Source organism: Ascaphus truei, chromosome 3 (genome assembly GCF_040206685.1).
Source record: "Ascaphus truei isolate aAscTru1 chromosome 3, aAscTru1.hap1, whole genome shotgun sequence".
NCBI classification, from domain to species: Eukaryota; Metazoa; Chordata; class Amphibia; order Anura; family Ascaphidae; genus Ascaphus; species Ascaphus truei.
In genome coordinates, this window is record NC_134485.1 from 26,980,641 (window position 1) to 27,006,428 (window position 25,788).

The window sequence follows — 25,788 nt, forward strand, 5'->3', positions numbered from 1 at the left end:
GGGGGGAGAGAGAGAGGGGGGAGGAGAGAGGGGGGAGGAGAGAGGGGGGAGGAGAGCGAAGGGGGGAGAGAGAGAGGGGGGGAGAGAGAGAGGGGGGAGAGAGCGAAGGGGGGAGAGAGAGAGGGGGGGAGAGAGAGAGGGGGGGAGAGAGAGAGGGGGGGAGAGAGAGAGGGGGGGAGAGAGAGAGGGGGGGAGAGAGAGAGGGGGGGAGAGCAATTTTTGACAAACATTCGATTTTTCGAAAAACCAATACAAGAAATGGTGAATGTAGGAAAAATGACAACGGTACAAATGTTAAAAGAATGTAACATTGCATCAAAAATGTTCCTTCTTTCATGTTCAACCATCTATTTTATGGATTAGAGCAGCGGGGCGCAAACTGGGGGGCGCGCAAGATTATGTAGGGGGGACGCGGACTGCGTGCAGGGAAACCTGGGGGCGGGCAGAGCTGTGCACGGGCGGCCAGAAGCTCCGTGCTGCTGCTTCTATATGTCTGTGTCTTGCAGAGGGGGCGGGGCTTCTCTGCACACAGACGGCCCCTCCTTCTCTTCCTGTCTGCTTCCCGCACCAGTTTTCAGCAGCATGGGGGGTTGGGGGATCGGAGCATGTCACCCCCCCCAGGTGAAATTGTGTGTGTGTGTATTGAGTGTGTGTGTGTGGGGGGGGATTGTGTGTGTGTGTGTGTGGGGGGGGGGATTGTGTGTGTGTGTGTGGGGGGGGGGGGGGATTGTGTGTGTGTGTGTGTGGGGGGGGGGATTGTGTGTGTGTGGGGGGGGGGGGATTGTGTGTGTGTGTGGGGGGGGATTGTGTGTGTGTGTGTGTGGGGGGGGGATTGTGTGTGTGTGTGGGGGGGGGATTGTGTGTGTGTGGGGGGGGGGATTGTGTGTGTGTGTGTGGGGGGGTGGATTGTGTGTATGGGGGGGGATTGTGTGTGTATGGGGGGGGGGATTGTGTGTGTGTGTGGGGGGGGGATTGTGTGTGTGTGTGGGGGGGGGATTGTGTGTGTGTGGGGGGGGGGGGGGGATTGTGTGTGTGTGTGGGGGGGGGGGGGGATTGTGTGGGGGGGGGGGGGGGATTGTGTGTGTGTGGGGGGGGGGATTGTGTGTGTGGAGGGGGGGGATTGTGTGTGTGTGGGGGGGGAGGGGATTGTGTGTGTGGGGGGGGGGGATTGTGTGTGTGTGTGGGGGGGGATTGTGTGTGTGGGGGGGGGGATTGTGTGTGTGTGTGGGGGGGGATTGTGTGTGTGTGGGGGGGGGATTGTGTGTGTGTGTGTGGGGGGGGGATTGTGTGTGTGTGTGGGGGGGGGATTGTGTGTGTGTGTGGGGGGGGGGATTGTGTGTGTGTGTGGGGGGGGGATTGTGTGTGTGTGTGGGGGGGGGGATTGTGTGTGTGTGTGTGGGGGGGGATTGTGTGTGTGTGTGTGGGGGGGGGGGGATTGTGTGTGTGTGGGGGGGGATTGTGTGTGTGTGTGGGGGGGATTGTGTGTGTGGGGGGGGGATTGTGTGTGTGTGTGGGGGGGATTGTGTGTGTGTGGGGGGGGGGATTGTGTGTGTGTGTGGGGGGGGGATTGTGTGTGTGTGTGTGTGTGGGGGGGGATTGTGTGTGTGTGTGGGGGGGATTGTGTGTGTGGGGGGGGGATTGTGTGTGTGTGTGGGGGGGATTGTGTGTGTGTGGGGGGGGATTGTGTGTGTGTGTGGGGGGGGATTGTGTGTGTGTGTGGGGGGGGATTGTGTGTGTGTGTGTGTGGGGGGGGGGGGATTGTGTGTGTGTGTGGGGGGGGGATTGTGTGTGTGTGTGGGGGGGGGATTGTGTGTGTGTGTGGGGGGGGGGATTGTGTGTGTGTGTGGGGGGGGATTGTGTGTGTGTGGGGGGGGATTGTGTGTGTGTGGGGGGGGATTGTGTGTGTGTGTGGGGGGGGGGGGGGATTGTGTGTGTGGGGGGATTGTGTGTGTGGGGGGGGATTGTGTGTGTGTGTGGGGGGGGGGGGATTGTGTGTGTGTGTGTGTGGGGGGGGGATTGTGTGTGTGTGTGTGTGGGGGGGGGGATTGTGTGTGTGTGTGTGGGGGGGGGGATTGTGTGTGTGTGTGGGGGGGGATTGTGTGTGTGTGTGTGTGGGGGGGGGGATTGTGTGTGTGTGTGGGGGGGGATTGTGTGTGTGTGGGGGGGGGGATTGTGTGTGTGTGGGGGGGGGATTGTGTGTGTGGGGGGGGGGGGGATTGTGTGTGTGGGGGGGGGGGGATTGTGTGTGTGTGTGTGGGGGGGGATTGTGTGTGTGTGTGGGGGGGGGGATTGTGTGTGTGTGTGGGGGATTGTGTGTGTGTGTGTTGGGGGGGATTGCGTGTGTGTGGGGGGGGGATTGTGTGTGTGTGTGTGGGGGGGGGGGATTGAGTGTATGTGTGTGGGGGGATTGAGTGTGTGTGGGGGGGGGGATTGAGTGTGTGTGGGGGGGGATTGAGTGTGTGTGTGTGGGGGGGAATTGAGTGTGTGTGTGGGGGGGGAATTGAGTGTGTGTGTGGGGGGGGGATTGAGTGTGTGTGTGGGGGGGATTGAGTGTGTGTGTGTGGGGGGGATTGAGTGTGTGTGTGTGTGGGGGGGATTGAGTGTGTGTGTGGGGGGGATTGAGTGTGTGTGTGGGGGGGATTGAGTGTGTGTGTGGGGGGGATTGAGTGTGTGTGTGGGGGGGGGGGATTGAGTGTGTGTGCATGTGCGGGGGGGATTGTGTGTGTGTGTGCGCGTGTGGGGGGGATTGTGTGTGTGTGTGCGCGTGTGGGGGGGATTGTGTGTGTGTGTGCGCGTGTGGGGGGGATTGTGTGTGTGTGTGTGTCTGGGGGGGGGGGAGATTGTGTGTGTGTGGGGGGGGGGGGGATTGTGTGTGTGTGTGGGGGGGGGATTGTGTGTGTGTGTGGGGATGGGGGAATTGTGTGTGTGTGTGGGGATGGGGGAATTGTGTGTGTGTGTGGGGATGGGGGAATTGTGTGTGTGTGTGGGGATGGGGGAATTGTGTGTGTGTGGGGGGGGGGATTGTGTGTGTGTGTGTGGGGGGGGTTGTGTGTGTGTGTGTGTGGGGGGGGGGTTGTGTGTGTGTGTGTGTGGGGGGGGGGGATTGTGTGTGTGGGGGGGGGGGGATTGTGTGTGTGTGTGTGGGGGGGGGATTGTGTGTGTGTGTGGGGGGGAATTGTGTGTGTGTGTGGGTGGGGACTGTGTGTGTGTGTGGGGGGGATTGTGTGTGTGTGTGTGTGGGGGGGATTGTGTGTGTGTGTGTGGGGGGGATTGTGTGTGTGTGTGTGTGGGGGGGATTGTGTGTGTGTGTGTGGGGGGATTGTGTGTGTGTGTGGGGGGGGGATTGTGTGTGTGTGGGGGGGGGATTGTGTGTGTGTGTGGGGGGGGATTGTGTGTGTGTGTGGGGGGGGGATTGTGTGTGTGTGGGGGGGGGATTGTGTGTGTGTGTGGGGGGGGATTGTGTGTGTGTGTGTGGGGGGGGTTGTGTGTGTGTGTGGGGGGGGAGATTGTGTGCGTGTGTGTGGGGGGGAGGATTGTGTGCGTGTGTGTGTGTGTGGGGATTGTGTGTGTGTGTGTGTGTGGGGGGGGGGATTGTGTGTGTGTAGGGGGGGATTGTGTGTGTGTGTATGTGGTGATTGATTGAGAGAGAGTGTGTGTGTGTTGTAATGCAGTGTTACGCAAACTGGGGGGGCAATGAGCCGCAAGATTATTTAGGGTGGCGCAGGTGGCGTGCGGCGAAAACTGGGTGCGCGGGCCGTTTTTTTTTTCCCATGTGATTTTGATTACATCAAGCAGGGGGGAGCCCGAGAAATTTTATGGATGAAAAGGGGGGCTCGGCATAAAAAGTTTGCTCACCCTGGATTAGAGCCTTCTGAGGGAGTCACAACTCCGTCACCGCGCTGGAGGTGTCTGACAGAGGATTGTGTGCTTCCTGTTTTTTAAAGCCAAGAATTTCAACTATTAATGCTTCATCACCAATGCATTTGTTATTTGACATAATGATTTCAAAAGCAGCCTATGTTTTCTTTTACCTTATACAACGCATATGAAAATCTATGATCTACCCAAAGTTTCCGATTTTGCAGCCATAAAATAATCCTTTAATTATGATAACTGAACCGGGCTCAACACATGACCTATTTATTCCGCGTGCTTATGAAGAAAATACTGGTAATGGTTACTATTAAAAAATGATTCCGTTATTATGACAGTAACTTCTATAAAAAGAACAGATGGATAGCAGACGATAATGTCCGTCTTTAGCGAGCTTTCTTTTCTTTGGATCAGAATGAACAGCCACGAGGTCACTGCATTCCATAGCACTGCACGTCTGAGTTAGTCAAGATGGAACCATCGACTGCATTTATATTTTTTGCAGTATACTTAAGACCAGGGGCGGCCAACTCCAAGTCCTCAAGGGCCACAAACAGGTCAGGTTTTAAGGATATCCCAGCTTCAGCCAGGTCCTTTAATCAGAGGCTCCTCTGATTGAGCCACAAGTGCTGAAGCTGGGATATCAATGGCTGAGTTGGCAACTCCTGCTTTAGAGTATGGATAACATTAAGGAGACAGGAGGGGAGAAAAACTGCGAAAAAAAATATGTACAATGGGATTTACACAAAACAATAATGACTGGTCACTCCTTTAAATATTCCAGAGACAGCAGCATCTAAGCAGACTCACTACACATTGCATCAGCTATACATTATATGTGCCATTAACAGAAAATAACACAACGGCATGCAACAGTCCTAGCATTACTGTGTATGACAAACCACATACTTTGTAGGTTTTGTGATGGGAGTCCTTGTACAAAAGCTTCCAGGATCACATGGGATGTCCCAGCTTAGATGTTCCATCCCAAGCAAAGGTTACAATCACAGACAGATGATTTCTGACTTTTACAAACACTGTTACCACATTATTAGTTGCAAAGCGCACATGGTTAGGAACACTTCAGTACTAGCACACACAACTGCAAATGTTCCCGTTCCCTGCACTGTACAGAAAAAAGCCTACGGAGTACAGCGATCTGTCACATTTTTTGCCATTTGAATGAGGCGACGGGTCTAACTTCCTATTCTTGCTTAGGTTACTGTACAGCATTAGGACCGCACTGTTAAGAACGTGCACCCTCTATGTATTTATCCCAATTCTCACCATGCATACATTTTTTGTCAGTAGCACACACTGGCCCTTATCTACTAAGCAGGCTTTTACCATAAGACCCTCTTCTAGTGCTGGCAGTCACCTTACAGTTTATTAACTTGAATGGGCTGTGAGGGGTCTCATAGATATAGGAGGGTTGCATAGCAAATATATTCTAGCAAACGTATCCATACAAATTATATTCGTCCCTCGAAGCCAAACACCACTTGGCAACATATATTAAACTTGCTTTAATTTCAAAAGCCTTTCCTATACACATTTTCTGTAATGTGTCTCCCTACCTCTTTGTTAATTTGAATGTTAACCCCTTCCCCCCCCCCTCCCCTCACCGCTGATGGATATATGGTCCTTCATGCTCTGCACATTTCTGACAATCCCTTTCATCCATTTATTGTCCTGTGTTTATTAACCATGAGTTCTCCACATCTCCTGCATTAGATTGTTATCTGTTTTTTTTTACATTTGTGTTAAACTTATGGAATCAGTGTTTTTCAGGTCAGCAACACTGATTTACAGAGTACAGCTTTCGAAGGCTCGTCCTTAAATATCAATTGTTAGTCCAAATAAAAAAAAGTTTGACCCAATACTGAAGTACTCATTTATTCTGCACTATCACAACTGGACTAACACGGCTATATCTACTTAAAGTCTTTTCAGACATTGTAGCAGCAGTTATTTTTAGATATGTCGAAAAGCTTTTCTTTTTTAGCTCCAAAAGTTTAACATCAAGTCCCACAACATACACAAATTGATTTTATTAAAGGACGGTTAAGGGATCAAATGTGACTGAGGTAAAGATGATGCAGTTTTTGAGGCTCCCACCAAAAAAAAAAAAAAAAGAAGAAGTGTTTGTTCAGCAATATCTATAGGAAATGTATGCAGACAATGGACTGTGGCAGAGGTGCTCAACTCCAGTCCCCCGCCCCAACAGGACAGGTTTACAGGATAGCCCAGATTCAGCACAGGTGGCTCAATCAGAGGCTCAGCCAAAGACTGAGCCACCAGTGCTGAAGCATGAATATCCTGAAAACCTGACCTGTTGGGGGGGGCTTGAGGACTGAAGTTGAGCGCCCCTGGACTATGGGACCAGAATGAAAACAGGTAAACGGTACTGGGGCATCAACTCCATTCAAACAAAGAAGCTGTCTATGGACCAATTGTAAATGACTTATTATACGAATGACAGCCACAGCGACTGTAGTCCTGATTATCTCAACAATGGGTTATTGGTATGTAAGAAACAGACACACATTACTAACAATATCTATAATACAGTTAACAGTTCCCAGTTTTGCACCTTTAAAGGGGATTTGAAATACATAAATGAACACTACCCCTACTAGTCAAAGTTCTTATAGTTGTATTGGTCCTGCCGAAAAGTAAATTCTGTACAGGTTGCGTTACCTGATGACCAACTTTAAGGTTTATTATTTTAAAGATTACTTTATAGTGTAAATAGTTGTCCAAAACCTCATAGACATAATCAAGTATTCTTCATACGTAAGGAGGTTTTGAAAGCACTTTACACTATAACATCTGTGAAAAACTCATTTTCGTCCAGTAGAATTTATCACAACATACAATCGGATCCATCACCCTATCCTACAAACAGGATTGAATGAATGGCATATTCATCTCACCAATTACTGTTTTGTGTAGCAATTGAGCTACACAACCAGGACTGGCGGAGCTAAACAATGCATATCTACCACAAACCCTACTCAACTGCAAATAATTAAACCTTTCATCGAATGGTGACATTAACATGTTAATCCCAGAAAAAAAAAGCTTCATTAAGAAAACCAAACATATTTATTATACATTCATTGTATTTAGTGATGACATAACAAAATAACACAGGGGAAAGGATAATAATGCATGTCCTATACATGGGTAGATAGAGATAAATGGGAAGAGTTGAAAGAGAAGGGGGAACTTCTCCACAGATCAAGTGCAGGGGGCTGTCTATTTAAAAGAACTGTGAGCTCTTCAGAGCAGTTTCCGCTGTATAAAAGCTTAGTCCACAAATGCCAATATTCACATAAAAATGTCACTTCGCACACATACCATTTGTCTAACCTGTTACAGGGACGTCCGCTCACAATTTACAGTCTATATCTTATTTCGAAAATTACATTTTATATATAAAAATATATATCAGTGATTATTTGGCGGCAGCCGACTGTACAACCCCTCCCTCTTCTGCATTTAGTCAGCAGTGATTTTCTCCCAGATTATCAGAACTCAGGCAGTGCTGATAAGGAAGTGATAAGGAAGGCATAATAGAGTTAGGCTGGCATTTTAGGATAAGAATTAGGGTGGCATATTAGGTTAAGAATTAGGCTGTCATATTAGGCTAAAGATTTAGGCAGCCTAACCCATAGCCTAACATGCCACCCTAATCCTTAGCCTAATATGCCAGCCTAATCCTTAGACTGCCATATTAGGGTAAGGATTTATGATGGCATTAGGTTGGCATATTAGGGTAAGGATTTATGATGGTATTAGGCTGGCATATTAAGGCGAGGATTTATGATTGTATTAGGCTGGCATATTAGGGTAAGGATTTATGATGGTATTAGGCTGGCATATTAAGGCGAGGATGTATGATGGTATTAGGCTGGCATATTAAGGCGAGGATTTAGGCTGAACGAGTCTTATTTATCCTGCTGCCGGCTAAATAAAGCGGAACAAATGCCGGCCACTGCCAAAAAAAATACACATCATTATATATTAATTAAAATACACATCATTTAACGCTCGCCACTGCTGCCCCCTCTGGAAGCAAACGGGTTAAGTTATGGACCACATCTTCCTACTGACTCCCTGATAACCCTCCCAACACATAACAAGCCAGAGCTGTCCCCCCCACCTCCCCGGCTGGTGCAGCAGTTACACTGCATTCCCTCGGCTCCCCCAGGGTGACCCCTCCATCCATCCTCACCTCATAGCGATCCCTCCCGCCTTCGCCGTTATCCCAGGGGCCGATCCTCTCCTCCCTGACTTCAACGCGGCATCTCCTCGGCTCCTCTCCCTCGCTCCGTGTCCTTTTTTTCTTCTTTTTTTGTCTCTTTCGCAGCCACCGTACTATAGAGCGAATGAGAGAGCGCGCGCAGCTCCCCGGAGCACCCCCCTCCCAGCAGCACTCCCACGAACGTACGCTCACGCGCTCGCTCAGTGACGTTGGGCTGCGTTTGACTCCGTGTGAAGCCCTCGGCGGCCATCTTGGATGAGGGCAACGACCCCAGTGATTCTGATAGGACTCTATTAACGCATTTGCTGCTACCTGCGAAATGTGCTGACGGCTACAAGTCTATGCGAGGAGGGGATACAAATGGAGGGAGATGCTCGTGTTTATTTCGGTGGCAAAACGGCTGTGTTAATATATATATATTTTTTTTTAAGTAACAGCCTTAACGATCGTGCCAGACTCAAAGATGGCCGTCCATCGGCTAGACTCCTGTCACGTGATGGTCACGCGGAGCGACCCCAGTGCAGATCTCGTGAGAGGGGCGGGGGAATGTTGAGGGAGAGTAAAAGATGCGGGTTTTATCCCCGCCCTCTACCTTTTTTTTTTTTTTTTTACCCTCGAGACTTGGTGACGTCACGAGCACTATTGTTCGAAACCCGTTATTTAAAGGCGTAGTGACACTCACTGCAGTGGCACACAAACATAAAATGTTTTCAATATAATAATAATAATAATAATAATAATTATAATAATAAAAGCTGTGTGAAAATAGAACAAACATTTAAAAAACAAAACCTTGAAGACTGTATAGGAACAAAAAAAAAAAATTATACACACTTATTTTGTATATATATATATATATATTTAGCCCTCTTTCTGACACTCTAAAGAGACTACGGGTACTGCACACACCTGTGGCTCCAGGAGAGCCGAGCCTCCGGTAACTGGGAGCCTGGGGTAACACTTTATATTAACGGCAGCGCCTCCACTTACCCAGGATCCCCATCATGTAAGATTACCCTGGGCAAGAACCATAACAACACACATAGGCTTTGAACTGATTTACTTTAATGCAATAATAACCGTAACGCTTAACTGTGGTAATACACATATCACACCATAACTTGTACTTATTATAACCCTAGTGGCTCGGCCACTCTCCTAAGGAGTAATGTCTCTGTCCCGTCACCGCGTGCCCCACACCGTGTCCATATACTAAATAGTTATATAGGCTCAGCCCTTTGGCCACTCCACTAGTGTCCCCAAAGAGTGTTCCCTAAGGCGGGATCAGCGCTTGTTGACCGGTGTTGGTGCACGTGTTGTAAATACCTTCCGGTCACTGCGGTGAACAGTAACAGCTTCAAAAAGGATCCGCCGATCCAGCGCAGTTGGTCTGATGTCGCGATGCTCTGCAACCTGGTCCCAGATGATTGCAGCAACCGCAACTCTGCACCTTTGTCCCTAATTGTTACTCAGTAAGGGAATAACACTACCACTATAGGGCGTCCCTGCAGCAACTCACTCTACTGTGGCTCAGGGTTTCTCGTAGGGGTCTGCGGGGAAGATCTGTCGTATGCAGGTGGGTCACGGACCCCCTGCACCTACACTACCTCTTCCTTCGCCCTCCGGTTCCCCTCTGACTAGCGTGGTCTCTCCCCCACGCTTCCCTTTCCTGCCGCCCGCAATTCCAGTCCTCTCATTGGCTCCCTGGCGTCAGGTGACTGTGCTAAGGCTCCTGGGGGTTGTAGTCACTGGCCGAGCTTCTCCCTTATTGGCCAGCCGTTCGCGCGCTTGCACCGCGCATGCGCAACCTTTCCCTGTCCTTACTATTGTACAACAACATGGCGGCGCCCTATGCCGTCGGGCCGCCGCGGAACCTACTACCTATCTGGAGATGGGCTGCAGCAGGACAACATAGAACACATCCCTACATTCTCCCCCTCGCAGAATCCAACGTCCCCACTTGGGAACGTAACCATAACATATTTACATTTCTGTACACCTTACTCTGTATGCTCTACATGAGGTTATACATTTCACTGAACATGCCAATTACAGATCTCACTTTATGGCGAGCCCACTGCTGAGCCTCATAATGGGGTGCACCGAAATTGATCATAAGCCATCCTCATTGGAGGTTGACCAGTTCTTTGGCTTCTGCGAAGCTGCTCTTCGGCTACTTCCTCGGGAGAGTAGCAAGATTCATTTGGCATTTCAAACTCTGCCCTGGAGGGGCTCAATAGGTCTACAAAGTCTTTTTGAGGCACAAAGCACGGGCTCTGCGGGTCTAGTGGCTGTCTCACTGGAGTCAGCGTATCTGTCGTTGGACCAAGGGGCTCTTTACCTGTAGCTCCTTCGGGATATGCCCCCGCGGTCGGAAGGCCCCTTTGAGAGGTTCCTTCCATAGGATTCTCAGAGGTGGCATTTGTTACAGTCTCTGGGCCAACCTCTGTGCTATCAGTTTCTCCGTCGAGTGGAACAGTGGGTACTTCCAATTCGTTATCCCCTACTTGTGGTATAGGAAGAAGGTGGTTTCGGTGCCATACCTTTACCCGGCCTTCGGAGTCCTTGATCCGGTATACCGGAAGGCCAGGCATCTGCGATTCCACCTGTACTAACGGGCAATGAAGGCCGGGAGCGTCGGGCAGGATTAGTACTGAGGGAATGGCTTCGGGGCAGATATCGCGGTCTGTAACGAATAATATTTTACGCCAGTTTTGCTCCCTGTCATACTAATGGTCTTGTACTCGGGCAGTATCCAGGAACGGAAGCTTCCTGACTTGGTCAGTCACTGTGCCCAGGGAGATGGTAGCGGGGACGTGCCCCACGGCAAGGGCACAGGTCAGGGGAATTTCATGCCGCTGGGCCCACTTACGCACCTCGGGCTGTGAGGGCACAAACATGGCGGAACAAAAATAGCGCACAGTTGAGAAAAAAATTATAGGGCACCCCAGGTCTGAGATCTCAGCAGCGCCTCCAAATGTAGCCCTCTTTCTGATGCTCTAAAGAGACTACGGGTACTGCACACACCTGTGGCTCCAGGAGAGCCGAGCCTCCGCTAACTGGGAGCCTGGGGTAACACTTTATATATACGACAGCGCCTCCACTTACCCAGGATCCCCATCATGTAAGATTACCCTGGGCAAGAACCATAACAACACACATAGGCTTTGAACTAATTTACTGTAATGCAATAATAACCGTAACGCTTAACTGTGGTAATACACATATCACACCATAACTTGTACTTATTATAACCCTAGTGGCTCGGCCACTCTCCTAAGGAGTAATGTCTCTGTCCCGTCACCGCGTGCCCCACACCGTGTCCATATACTAAATAGTTATATAGGCTCAGTCCTTTGGCCACTCCACTAGTGTCCCCAAAGAGTGTTCCCTAAGGCGGGATCAGCGCCTGTTGACCGGTGTTGGTGCACTTGTTGTAAATACCTTCCGGTCACTGCGGTGACCAGTAACAGCTTCGAAAAGGATCCGCCGATCCAGCGCAGTTGGTCTGATGTCGCGATGCTCAGCAACCTGGTCCCAGATGACTGCAGCAACCGCAACTCTGCACCTTTGTCCCTAACTGTTACTCAGTAAGGGAATAACACTACCACTATAGGGCGTCTCTGCAGCAACTCACTCTACTGTGGCTCAGGGTTTCTCGTAGGGGTCTGCGGGGAAGATCTGTCCTATGCAAGTGGGTCACGGACCCCCTGCACCCACACTACCTCTTCCTTCGCCCTCCGGTTCCCCTCTGACTAGCGTGGTCTCTCCCCCACGCTTCCCTTTCCTGCCGCCCGCAATTCCAGTCCTCTCATTGGCTCCCTGGCGTCAGGTGACTGTGCTAAGGTTCCTGGGGGTTGTAGTCACTGGCCGAGCTTCTCCCTTATTGGCCAGCCGTTCGCGCGCTTGCACCGCGCATGCGCGACCTTTCCCTGTCCTGACCTTACTATTGTACAACAACATGGCGGCGACCTATGCCGTCGGGCCGCCACGGAACCTACTACCTATCTGGAGACGGGCACTTACCTTTTTGCAGCCCTGGCCTCCTCTTGCAGCGTTCTGACGTCATGTGGCAACACGTTTCAAAGACAACGTGACGTCACGTTGTCATGACAACATGTTGCAGAAAGAGGAGGGCGACGCTGCAGGAGGAGGTAAGAGACCTCACGCTCCCTCCCCAGCAATCAGTTTAATTATTGTGGGGAAGGGAACGAGGCCTCCTAATCGCAAGCTCGGCCACCCCAAATTTTTTCGCCGCGCCCCCCCCCCCAAAAAAAATGTGCCGCCCTTGTAGGTCTATGCTTAAATGCGGGCCTGTATATATCTCACATCAATGGTTTCTGGCGTAAGAGAACATAACTGGACAAATTCATAAACATTGGGTGTGATCAGCGTGACAGGAAAAGTAACGCTGCTGAGTTAAAATCACTTTTTGGGGTGATTGTTGGTTGCTGCTTAACGGTGTTGATGATGCAAAAAAGGGATTTCCATAGCCGATAACAATTATATACGTTGGTTCCTATTTTCAAACTATTATGTCAAATAATGATGTACGCAAGATAGCAAATATTCACCAACCAAAGGTATTATCATTTTTAAAGATCACACCCTAATACAGGGGTGCGCAAACGTTTAGAAGTCTGTGCTCCCTCCTTACCTAATCGTCGGCGTTTACCGACGTCACGTCATGTGACCCCGCGGCATCATTTGACACCGCGTTGCTATGGCGACCGCCAGAAGCCGCCGGAGACCAGGTAAGTGAGTTACAGAGGCCTCGCGCGATCCCGGCATTTAAATGCTCTGGGGAAGAGCGCGGGGGACTTTGTAAGCGACGTGCCCCCAGTTTGCGTACCCCTGCCCTAATACTGATGTAAAAAAAATATATACCGTATATACTTGAAACCCTTTTTCTTTACCATGTGTCACAGGTCCCTCTGGAAATAAATTAGGTTTTTATGCTATTTCTAATGTTGATTTTTTCCCCCCTCTCATACTATAGCATTCTTTGCAATACCTAACAAGCTCCTGTTGTAGGAATAGGGATAAGATTTTTTGAGCTTTTTTCCCCTTTTCATTTTATATTTTCACTTGACAAAAGCACATGGCTCTTAAATAAGGTTGCCAGTTGTCCGGTATTGAACTGGACTGTCCTGTATTTGGACGCTCTGTCCAATTAAAAGCATTAATACTGGACATGTATGTGTATACCGGTATTACCTCTCTGGACATCGTGAACTGACCGACTTGGGGGGCCGCGAGATTTCCCCGAGCAGGGCTGTTGCTAGGAGGCTGGGCAGCTTCCTCCATCCTGATTGAATACTGCTGGGTAATGCAGCCAAACAGGAGGAGGTGTCAGGAGTCTGGGGCCAAGGAGAGGAGGAAACAGCGTGGAGCGGAGAGAGGTGAGTGTGTCGCATCTTTCAACATTGTGTCCAGTATTTTTGGAGGTCACCTGGGCACCCTACTCTCAAACTATACGTCGATTTGATATTTCTGATTTTAATGGGGCAGTGGCAAAAAGAAGGAAAATTATCCCATGGCAAGGCACTGAACCTCCACTGTATCAAGGAAACGTAATCATAAACTGGAAAGAGAAGGAGTACCCGTAGGATGGTCTCCACCTCCACTAAATGTAAAATAATAAATGTTTAATGGTACTTAGGGGAGACAAGGGAATTATACCAGCCCCCATAGCTGTTAGTTTCAAAGCGCTAATTTGATTTTAGGGTTTAATTTGCTTTTCTTACGTTTCTATCAAAATCATTAAACATTTATTATTTTGCATTTAGTGGAGGTGGAGACCATCCTTCGGGTACTCCTTCTCTTTCCAGTTTATGATTACGTTTCCTTGATACAGTGGAGGTTGAGTGCATTGCTAAGGGATAATTTTCCTTCTTTTTGCCAATATATCTAATCCCAGTTTGCACCCCTCAACATACATTGCATTAGGCTGAGAAGGCCCCCCCCCTCTTTTCTGTTTAACGGGGCAGTGCCTCATATTAAAGTAGCCGTTCAAGTTGCGTTTTTTCTCCCCCTGTAACATGTGCATCAACACAACTCACACAATGATAGTAATTAGCTAAATTTCTGATCGATCCGTTCTCCTGTGATCAATCGGTGAAGATTTGGCTCAGGGGTTCACTAAATGGCTGTCAGTGCAACAGAAGAGGACCAAAGATTCAAAGTTCTGGGGTGAAGTTCATGTGACCAGGCAGTCACTAGATACAATTGGTGCACTGCTAGAGAGGAGGCAGGGCTCAAAAAGGGGTGTGCCAGAGCCTGTTTCAGAAGAGGAAGGGGATGTGACTTTGTAAATGGTTGTTATAGAAACAAAAAAAATGCTTGTTACATTATAATACATTGCAAATGTCATTTAAAGTTGTTTTTAAAAAAATGCTACAAGTATTTTTTCATAGTATACTGTACAGAACTGATTTTTTTTTTTTAAACACGTAGGATATGGGCTTGGTCTGCAGCTTTAACAGGTTGAATACATGGTAGTGAAAGGTCTGCCAAATTAAAACCAGATGAATAATGACTTTAAAATAAAAATCAGACACATAAGTATTTCTAAGCATTTAGCTGCCATAGCAATACATTTCAGGAACCTCTGGCATTTCTCTCAACCTGATCTGCACTTTCTCCTCGTCTTGTTTCCTAATGTATACTCGCCATGGAGTCTTGATATATTTTAACTAGGAAGGTGCAATGTGGATGCTCGTTACTGTCTCTTAATGAAGAGCATATTATTTATTTCCAATAATGTTAATTTAAAAAAAAACAAAAAACCATGATGACTGCATAATATGCGATTAGACATGTTAGTGTTTTCGTTAAAAAAAAAAAAAAAAAAAGATGGGGGTGGAAATCGAGAAATCATATAAAGGAACTTGTTGTTTTCTAAGGAACTGAGATGATGTAGCACCATGGAAAATGTACAGCAGCTACCAATTGGGCTTTCATTATCCTCCCCTTCCCCCTGCATTTCCCAAGCTTCGTGTCATTAACCCTTTCACTGTTTACGTGCTATGAAGCTAGAGCTTTTTAAAAACTTTTTTTTGGTTAAGGAACCCTATCGTAATAGTGTGAAATTCTCCGGAACCCCAACCCTCTCTAATAGCGCGTCTGAGATCAGATGCATTGTAAGGAACCCTTAACCCTCTGTAATAGCGCGTCTGAGATCAGATACATTGTAAGGAACCCCAACCCTCTCTAATAGCGCGTCTGAGATCAGATGCATTGTAAGGAACCCCAACCCTCTCTAATAGCGCGTCTAGATCAGATGCATTGTAAGGAACCTCAACCCTCTCTAATAGCGCGTCTGAGACCAGATGCATTGTAAGGAACCCCAACCCTCTCTAATAGCGCGTCTGAGATCAGATGCATTGTAAGGAACCCCAACCTTCTCTTATAGTGTGTCTGCGATCAGATGCATTGTAAGGAACCCCAGCCCTCTCTAATAGCGCGTCTGAGATCAGATGCATTGTAAGGAACCCCAACCCTCTCTAATAGCGCGTCTGAGATCAGATGCATTGTTAAGAACCCCAACCCTCTCTAATAGCGCGTCTGATATCAGAAGCATTGTAAATTCTACTGTATTTGGTACAATTTTCAAATGACCTGACAATGCAGGGAACCCATTAGGGATACCCGGGGAACCCAAAGGGTACCTAGGAACACTTTTAAAAAACCCACTGAGCTAGAGGGAGCCTCTGCTTTGAAATGGGGGACTTCCCAGGCATCGTGCATGTCCTCAAGCTCATGGCAAAGAAAGGTCATGTTATAGTTGTACTAATTGAGCACAACCAGCTCTGTAACAGAACAACTCACTGGTGACTGGACACTTGTATCTCTCCGACCCCGGGCCTTACACATTTTGCACTTCTATGCATCCCAGCGTAGCATTTAGATTGTAAGCTCTTTGGAAGAGGGATGAGTTTCTCTCAATATTTACTGTACAGTTTCCTGAACAGCAAATACAATACACAGGTAAGAATGTACGTATGAAGATATGTTATTGAAACATTTAGCATCACTGCAGCACAGCCATTTTAACGTAAATCCCTTACACACACACACACTTTAAATAAAACCACATTTTGGGGGTTAATGCCCCACTTAATTAACCTGCTTGATGTGCCTGGCAATGACTGGTGCCCCTGTTAGGTAAAACAATATAACACTCCAGAGATATCTGCTTGCCATTTTTACCATGCGTTTTTTTATTGTTTATGTAAGAAAAGCTGCCACATTCTGCACACCAAGCACTGCTTTTTCGTTGCGGGCCTCTCTGGCAACACAGGGGTAGAAGCCTCTGTGCTCCCCGCCTCCCTTTGCTGCTCCTCCTCCTCCCAGTTTTCGCTTTCACAATCTGACACTGGAACAGGGGGAGGGTTTTTTTTGTTCATTCATTCTTTTGGGAAAATCAGAGAGAGGAAGGCAGAGTCAGCAAGGTAGGAAAACATGCGTCATAAAAGGTTACTGTTCGCTCGCTGCCTTGTGCTGAGACAGCGATTCTACGCGCGTCTCCAACTGTACGCGTATACTCTTTGTGTCGCTCCCGCCGCAACCTCCAGAGACCAAAGTGAGGTTTGGCCGTTCCGGGAGAAACAAAAAAAAATGGCATTTTAATGGAAATGTGTTGATTGTAATCTCTCCGTCTCAGGGATTTCCTTTCCTATTGGCTAATGTTTATGTGTGCACTTATTGTATTATCATTCCCTGTATTGTGTTGTCTCTTTTGCGAGGCGCTGCATGCAATTGTTGGTGCAATGTAAATCAAAAATACGCATACATTTTTATCAGTGCGACTTCACTGATGTCTCTGGGCGCACTCGTGCCAAATATAAATGAGAATTACAGAAAATTGGTGAGCGTTGACAGGTCTGCACTGTGTATGCAGAGCATCAGAGTATAAGGCTTGTTCTATATTACATGCCCGCACCTACGCAAACGCGCGTGCACGTGACGCACACTTTTTGTGTGTACAATCCGTGCTGCCGGGAGCGACAGGTTTGCTGTGTGTGTGTGTGTGTGTGTGTGTGTGTATGTACATGTAGTTTGTGTGTTATTAATTTATTATATATTTTTAAAATAAAAAAAGACACGTTGAGAATAAATTATTTATAAACATTGTAAACATACATTCATTACAGCGGCGGTAGCGGCGCAAATACTTAGTTTTCTGAGTATTCCCCGCTATCGCCCGGCTCCACGATCACTGGCGCGCCCCCACTATATTACGGGTCCGAATTTAGGAACACAGTATAAACGTAGGGACTGTAACCCTTGATGGTGCTGATAGTTTTCTAGGATTGTGGCTGATCCAGGGTTCCCTTAGGGGTTTGAAAATTGTACCAAATATAGAAGAATTTACAATGCATTTGATCTCAGACGCGCTATTAGAGAGGGTTGGGGTTCCTTACAATGCATTTAATCTCAGACGCGCTATTAAAGAGAGTTGGGGTTCCTTACAATGCATCTGATCTCAGACGTGCTATTAGAGAGGGTTGAGGGTGCCTCAGAATGTCACAATATAATTATACGGTTCCTTAACCAAATAAAGTGTGAAAACACTGACGTCATGGCTTGAGAGAGCAATCACGTGGTTAAGATCGTGTCTGTCCACTTACAGAATGAGCAAAAATAGCATTGCGTACCCTGCACATCATACGGGTCCCTGGCGTTTCAGCGGGGGTCTTCAATTAGTTTTCCAAAGGGTCAAATCAAAAACATTTAGTCGAAAGACCACGAGTATTGTAATTTTGGATCCATTTGAAGACTTAAAATTATTATACATCAACATTTTTCCAGCGATCAATAATTTGTAGATATATGTATATTATCATTTATTTGTAAAGCGCCAGCATATTCCGCAGCCCGGTACAATGGGGGTACAGAGATTTGATAATTACATAAATAATTACATACAAATAAGGATAAACAGATACAAAAGGTAGTGAGGGCTTTGCCAATGAGAGGGTGGGAATCTGGGGCTTCCCTGAGCCAAACGCCTCAATTTTCAGCTCCGGGGAGCCCCAGGTTCCCGAGATACCGGTGAAGTTCCCAGGTTTAAATCTCCCTCAGGGGAAACACCCATGGGTGGCAAATCTCAGGTCAATAGGAAGCTGCAACGTCATTGACAAATAGTGTGGTTCAGGTCTTGAGGGTCCCCTGGTTCCAATCCTGTAAAAATGTATCAGGAGCAGACAGTCCAAGGGTCATATCAAGGCCCTTCGCAGGCCCGTGGGCTGCTAGTTGAAGCCAGTGTCATGACGTACAGTGTATGTCCTAAGGGAAGCCTGAAAGTCAATAGAATGAATTCACTTTTTTTCCTGAGGAAATGGCTCTGTAACCTTCCTCACCCGGCTCTAAAGGACGTCACATCAGTCCTACTATATACATAGGCAGTGCCCAGTGTCTCAGGCCTTTGCCGGGTGCTGGGTAAGTGCAGGCTGGGCGTGGATGGTTTAATATAACAAGGATCGGCGCCAAGAAATTTTATAAACAAAGGTGCTTTATTGTTGATCCGTAAACAATGCTTCCCAGACATACTGGTTACATGACATAAACTCGTAGCAAACAATATCATTCTGGACTTCATCCCCTTGTAGTTCTCACTCCTACACAGGAGAGGTACTTAGATTTGTTACCCATAGTGAGGGATAAAGTGACGGTCTGTTGCATAGAGACAGTAGCTGCACCTCCAAAATCCAATAATCCTCAACTACAGCACCTCTATCAGTCACAGAAATAAAGAAACCGTTAGCATCAATACAAAACAGAACCCAAAATCATATCAAATAATTATAAACAACATGACTGTGAAAAAACAAAAGCATGGATGAGATATCACTGAGGGTGAATCCTGGCATGGGCTCCTAATGCGCACACGGCTCGCATAAATACAGTCCCGAACGAGATCATAAACTACTGGTCTGAATAAGCATAGTCCGGAAACTCATTCAGTATTAGAGAGTCCAGATCACACAGGAAACAATAGTTCATCTTTTTTTTTCCAGATCACCATGAAGGGCTTGTATTATCAGCTGAGCCCATCGGAAGGCGAAGGGACGTTTGTATTTCAGGAACGGGTAAGCTTTGTAATATACATCTGGTTTTCATTGCTGTATGCACCTGAATCACAGATCTGTTTTTTTCCGGGCAATCTAACCGTCTTTAGTCGTATTGGTTTTCTATATGCATTTTTTTTCGGTGGTATTAACATGTAAACGTCTGTTCTTTTTGGTTCAGATACATTCAGCATCACGTTGTAACCTGTAACAGATGTTTTTCTCTTAATTGTGAAATGTGTTAAATCTTGCACCAACAGAGTTCATATTGGATTTTCTTTTACATAATCTAGACTCTTTAGAACCGAATGATAATTAATATTTATTTAACATAGTCACCTTTTGTTTATGGTCCCTCATGTACATCAATTGATGGGGGAAATGTATCAATGCAAGTTTGCTTTAACACATTACAATGTCTCTCTCATGATTAGACCATAAGTTAAAAATTGCTATTTATCAAGTTTAAAGCAGCAATCCACCAATTTTTCATATCCATTTATTTTTTATACATCATTCGAACCAGGTGTCACCTGGAGCTTAACCAAACTATCTGCCATAATATATGTCGCTTAGATTGTTAGCAAGTGGGGGGTACACCATCTCAGGCCCAGCATTTTATTTTTGTGTTTCAAAGAAAATGGGACAGAGTTTGATACATCTCACTGTAAAAGGTGCATCTTCCTGTTAATGCAAATGTTGGAGCTTAGTCTCTTGATACAATAGTGCAGGGGTTCCCAACCCGAGTCCTGAAGAACCCACAACAGGTCCGGTATTAAGGATATCCCTGCTTCAGCACAGGTGGATCAGTAAGTAGCTCAGTCGTTTTAACATTGAACCAACTGTGCTGAAGCAGGGATATCCTTAATACCTGACCTGTTGGAGGTTCTTCGGGACTCAGGTTGGAAACCACTGCAATAGTGCAATCAGACGCAAGGTAATGATGCCTCTCTGTCTTTGCGCCAGTCCTGCTACAAAACTTTCTCTACATACATTTCCCTGTATTGACATGACAACACAACTGCATTTCCCTTCTGTTGACATGATTTGGCTTTAACGTGCACCAATGGCAGATTGATACTTTTTTTTTTTTTTTTATCAAAATCAGACACCTATAAGTATTTTTTAATCATATTAGTTTGTAAACCTGCGAAGCTGAGACTTGAGAGGGGTTTGATTTCTTCTGGAAGCTCTGCTGTAACTGCGTGTTCAACAAGAGTTTGCGCAACGAGAGTCCCCTTTAAAAAAATCAAATCAAATCTAAAGTAATCAAATATTTGCTTTTCACACGGTTAGATTTGTGTAAGGAAGCCAATTAGATGGTTTCATTCTTTACAAGAGGTGAGTTATTGGCTGGTTATGGAGGATGGCCCCTTTAAATGGACTGTACACATTATCAGGAAACTAAGCAAAATAGAGAAGAAAAAGAAAAGCATACATAGACAATACAGCAGGGGTAGGTTTACCACTTAAAGCTGCAGACCAAACAATATCCTACATGGTTTTTTTTTAAAAATAAATCAGTTCTGTACTATGAAAAAATACTTGTAGCATTTTTTTTAAACAACTCTGAATTACATTTTTAATGTATTATAATGTAACCAGCATTTTTCATTTCTATAGCAACCATTTACAAAGTCACATCCCCTCCCTCTTGTGAAACAGGCTGTGGCACACCCCTTTTTGAGTCCTGCCCTCTCTCTAACAGTGCACCAATTGTATCAAGTGACGGCCTGATCACATGATCTTCCCCACAGAACTTTGCATCTTTGGTCCTCTTCTGCTGCACTTACAGCCCCTGAGCCGAATCTTCACCGATCAATCACAGGAGAACGGATCGATCAGCAACTTAGCTAATTACTTATCATTGTGTTAATTGTATTGATGCACATATTAAAGGGGAAAAATATATATATATTTTTTTTAAAAGCAGCTTGGACTGCTGCTTTGTGTTCATATTTTAAAGTGAATCATTTAAAATGTCTGGAGTTATTCAGGAGTTACATTTGAGACAACTTGTATTTGACGCCTCTGCTCCGAACTCCAGATGCACTTCCCCTGGCTGTGCTTCTAAGGCCGCGTCCATGTTTAGTGCTTGCGGGCGGAGGCGCGCTTCCGCTCGGCACTGAGCCCCTACAGCCGCAATGAGAGCGGCTTTAGTAGGGGCTCGTCTGTGCTTCCGCAAGCGCGCGGAAGCGTAGGTCTTGGGGAAATTTTAAATCTTCGCGCTTGCCGGAGCGCAGGGTCGGTCACGTGAGCGGTTCGCCCAATGAGGGCGAACCAGCTCCGTGACGTCGCTGACACGCCCCCGACACGCTCCCGGAAGGCGCGCTGTCTAAGGCCAGGGAAAGCACCCGCTTTCCCTCAGCCTCAGCGCGTCTCCGCACGCCAGGAGTAACCATGGCCGAGGCCTAACAATGCACTTTTTACCCCTAATGTGTCTGTTAACCTCACACCATGGTCGGCGCTGTATAAACAAAATGATACACACAATGCACTATAAATCATTGCAGACCTATGACAGGGACGGCGTTAATAACGCCTGCTGCTGAATACAATGTGTTGTGTTGAGCTTTTTCGGGGCGAGATTTGATTTTGTACCCTAATGTGCATTTTCTTCCATTTTTATTTAGTTCATGTTTTTCGAATTTTGGTTAAGAATAATTACATTTAAAAAAAAAAAACCATTCCCTAAAAGCTGATGTTGAAATGTACTTTTCTAAAAACCAATCCCTTGATTTCCACCTGCCTCTTCATTTTCAGCAGATGATGTGTATAAGGCTGAGGCCATGCCAGGCGCGCATGGCGTCACATGCGCCTACTGCCTTGGGATCAGGATGAGACGCGACGGGGAGGCGTGCCCATGACATCACGTGAGCGGTTCGCCCTCATTCGCCGAACCGCGCACGTGGCTCGGCTGTCGCGCGGCAAAGACAAATGAACTTGTCCGACAATCACGCGCTTTATTGCCCGCTCCATGGCCGGCCTCATAGATGCACAGCCTTTTGCTCCCGCCGTCGCGCTAAGCATGGACGCGGCCTAAGATAACCGGAAAAGCTAAATCCGCGTGCAAGCATATTGTGAATCATTGATCGGACCCCATACCTTTCCACAGCAACCTACACCCACCCCTGCAAACCAAATAACCCTAACTGCTGTGCTGACTAATCAGCTTCATATTGCAAAGCCGGTATAACCAGCCTCGCACTGAGGAGACCCAAGAGGTCAGAACAGCCGTCTGTGAGTAGATGTTCTTCGTATGCACTTCTTTATCCCAGGCTGTGCTTAAAAGCTGTGTAATGTGGCAGGCATAAAGTTATAGGGGTCCACATTAAAATGGATAAGAAGCAAAAGGAGACACTGCTCATTTGCAGGTCATTTCCCAGAACCCCCTGGCTGCAGTGGAAGCACTGTATGCTAAGAGATAATGGGGAAAGACAGGGTTGCAGACCTGTCTGAGATATGCGACTGTGCTCACAACGTGGTATTTTTATTTGCAGACTTAGGCTGCGCTTATAGTGCCGGCGACGGCGTCAGCGACGCAACGTCGCTTTAAAACAAATGCATTGTATCTGTAGCATGCGCTTATAGTAGGGTCGACGGCGACGGAGAGACGTAGCGATGAAGAGACATGAATCTCTGTCGTCAGTAGAATTTGATTTTTACAGAGACGGTCTCCTCATCATGTGACATGCTGTAACCAATCAGATAGCTTCTGATGCAGGGAAAGGGGGAATGTGTCTGTGTGTGAGTGCAGGGAGAGGGGGGGGGTGATGGTGTGTGGGATTGTGTGTGTGTGATTGTGTGTGTGGGGGGGGGCGTTATGTGTGTGTGTGATTGATTTTGTGGGATTGTGTGTGTGTGTGGGAGGGGGGATTGTGTATGTGTGTGGGATTGTGATAGTGGGAGTGTGTGTGTGATTGTGTGTGTTTGTGTGTGGGGGGGATTGTGTGTGTGGGATTGTGTGTGTGAGATCAGGGCCGCCAACAGAAATCATGGAGCCAAGGACAAATGAAAGGAGCAGACCCCCCCCCCACCCCAACCCATAGCGTAACTTTTACTTAACCCCCCAATACATATAAAAATACCCCACTCCCCCCAATACATCTACAAATATACCCCACACCCCCCAATACATCTACAAATATACCCCACACACCCCAGTACATCTACAAATATACCCCACTCCCCCCCAATCTTATACTATATTAGTGAAAGCACTGTATGTTTGCCTGCCTGCCTGCCTGCCTGCATGCATGCCTGCCTGCTGGATGTCCGGTGTCCCTAGCGGCAATCTCATTGGTCCCTTGGCCCGCCCGCCCCCGCACACCTCTCATTGGCCTCACACACTCACACCACCCCCTTGGCCCGCCCCCCACACCTCTCATTGGCCTGAGGCGGAGTGACGGGCCAAAGGTCCAAAAAAATAAATAAAACACACAAACAGACACACACACACACACACACACACACACACACACACACACACACACACACACACACACACACACACACACACACACACACACACACCTCTCTCCCCTCTCCAAATCACCTTTTCCCCCTCCCCAGCGGCATCACCTCTTCCCCCTCCCCAGCGGCATCACCTCTTCCCCCTCCCCAGCGGCATCACCTCTTCCCCCTCCCCAGCGGCATCACCTCTTCCCCCTCCCCAGCGGCATCACCTCTTCCCCCTCCCCAGCGGCATCACCTCTTCCCCCTCCCCAGCGGCATCACCTCTTCCCCCTCCCCAGCGGCATCACCTCTTCCCCCTCCCCAGCGGCATCACCTCTTCCCCTCCCCAGCGGCATCACCTCTCCCCGCTCCAAATCACCTCTCCCCGCTCCAAATCACCTCTCCCCGCTCCAAATCACCCCTCCCCGCTCCAAATCACCTCGCTTCCCGCAGCTGCCACGCGGCGCGTAAGATGGCGGACCCCCTTCCTCCCTCGCGGCGCCGAGTCAGACGGTGGCGGCGCCCGGAAGTACAGGTAGGTGTCGCTCCCCACCTCCGGCGCCAAACGGAACTGAGAAAGGGCGCATCAACTGAGAGGTGTGTGTGTGTGTGTGTGTGTGTGTGTGTGTGTGTGTGTGTGTGTGTGTGTGTGTGTGTGTGTGTGTGTGTGTGTGTGTGTGTGTCACTGTCCACTGCCCCCCCCTCCTGTCCACTGCCCCCCCCTCCTGTCCACTGCCCCCCCCCTCCTGTCCACTGCGTCCCCCCTCCTGTCCACTGCGTCCCCCCTCCTGTCCCCCCTCCTGTCCACTGCGTCCCCCTCCTGTCCACTGCCCCCCCCCTCCTGTCCACTGCCCCCCCCTCCTGTCCACTGCCCCCCCTCCTGTCCACTGCCCCCCCCTCCTGTCCACTGCCCCCCCCTCCTGTCCACTGCCCCCCCTCCTGTCCACTGCCCCCCCTCCTGTCCACTGCCCCCCCTCCTGTCCACTGCCCCCCCCCTCCTGTCCACTGCCCCCTCCCTCCTGTCCACTGCCCCCCCCTCCTGTCCACTGCCCCCCCCTCCTGTCCACTGCCCCCCCCCTCCTGTCCACTGCCCCCCCTCCTGTCCACTGCCCCCCCCTCCTGTCCACTGCCCCCCCCCCTCCTGTCCACTGCCCCCCCTCCTGTCCACTGCCCCCCCCTCCTGTCCACTGCCCCCCCCCCTCCTGTCCACTGCCCCCCCTCCTGTCCACTGCCCCCCCCCTCCTGTCCACTGCCCCCCCCCCCTCCTGTCCACTGCCCCCCCCCTCCTGTCCACTGCCCCCCCCCCTCCTGTCCACTGCCCCCCCCCTCCTGTCCACTGCCCCCTCCCTCCTGTCCACTGCCCCCCCCTCCTGTCCACTGCCCCCCCCTCCTGTCCACTGCCCCCCCCTCCTGTCCACTGCCCCCCCCCTCCTGTCCACTGCCCCCCCCTCCTGTCCACTGCCCCCCCCCCCTCCTGTCCACTGCCCCCCCCCCTCCTGTCCACTGCAGGAAATGCAGGGGGAGGAATCCATGCCTTTGAGGCGCCCCCCCCTCCCTTTGACGCCCCCCCCTCCCTTTGACGCCCCCCCCCCTCCCTTTGACGCCCCCCCCCTCCCTTTGACGCCCCCCCCCTCCCTTTGACGCCCCCCCCTCCCTTTGACGCCCCCCCCCTCCCTTTGACGCCCCCCCCCTCCCTTTGACGCCCCCCCCCCTCCCTTTGACGCCCCCCCCCCTCCCTTTGACGCCCCCCCCTCTCCCTTTGACGCCCCCCCCTCTCCCTTTGACGCCCCCCCCCTCCCTTTGACGCCCCCCCCCCTCCCTTTGACGCCCCCCCCCTGCCTTTGACGCCCCGCGCGCACACACTGACTGACTGCCGCACGCACGCACACACTGACTGACGCGCACACAAAGCCTGACTGACGCACGCACACACTGACTGAGGCACACACTGACTGTGTGTGCGTCAGTCAGTCTGTGTGTGTTTGTGTTTCTGCCTCAGACTCACTGACGCGCGAGCAAACACACAGTGACTGACGCACACACGCTACATGAAGCTGTAAAGGAGGGAGGGAGGGGGGGGACTGGATTGATGTGAATGGGGGACAAACAGAGAGAGGG

The 25,788-nt window shown here is 49.0% G+C and overlaps 2 protein-coding genes across 3 annotated transcripts in view; one reads left to right on the forward strand and one right to left on the reverse strand.

The window, feature by feature from the left end:
* Positions 1-8,307, reverse strand: part of ITSN1 (intersectin 1) — a 117,575-nt gene extending 109,268 nt beyond the window's left edge. The window contains exon 1 of the mRNA XM_075593039.1: positions 8,114-8,307. The gene's annotated coding sequence lies outside the window, so the exon portion shown is untranslated. The remainder of the gene's footprint in view (positions 1-8,113) is intronic.
* Positions 8,308-16,479: 8,172 nt separating this feature from the next.
* Positions 16,480-25,788, forward strand: part of CRYZL1 (crystallin zeta like 1) — a 46,028-nt gene continuing 36,719 nt past the window's right edge. Inside the window, exons 1-2 of one of the 2 annotated variants that reach the window (XM_075593825.1) lie at positions 16,480-16,596; positions 19,165-19,236. In XM_075593825.1, the coding sequence (XP_075449940.1) occupies positions 19,171-19,236 (66 nt within the window). In that variant the 5' untranslated portion in view covers positions 16,480-16,596; positions 19,165-19,170. Of the gene's footprint in view, positions 16,597-19,164; positions 19,237-25,788 lie in introns of those variants that run through there. The other variant, XM_075593824.1, reaches the window with a different exon arrangement.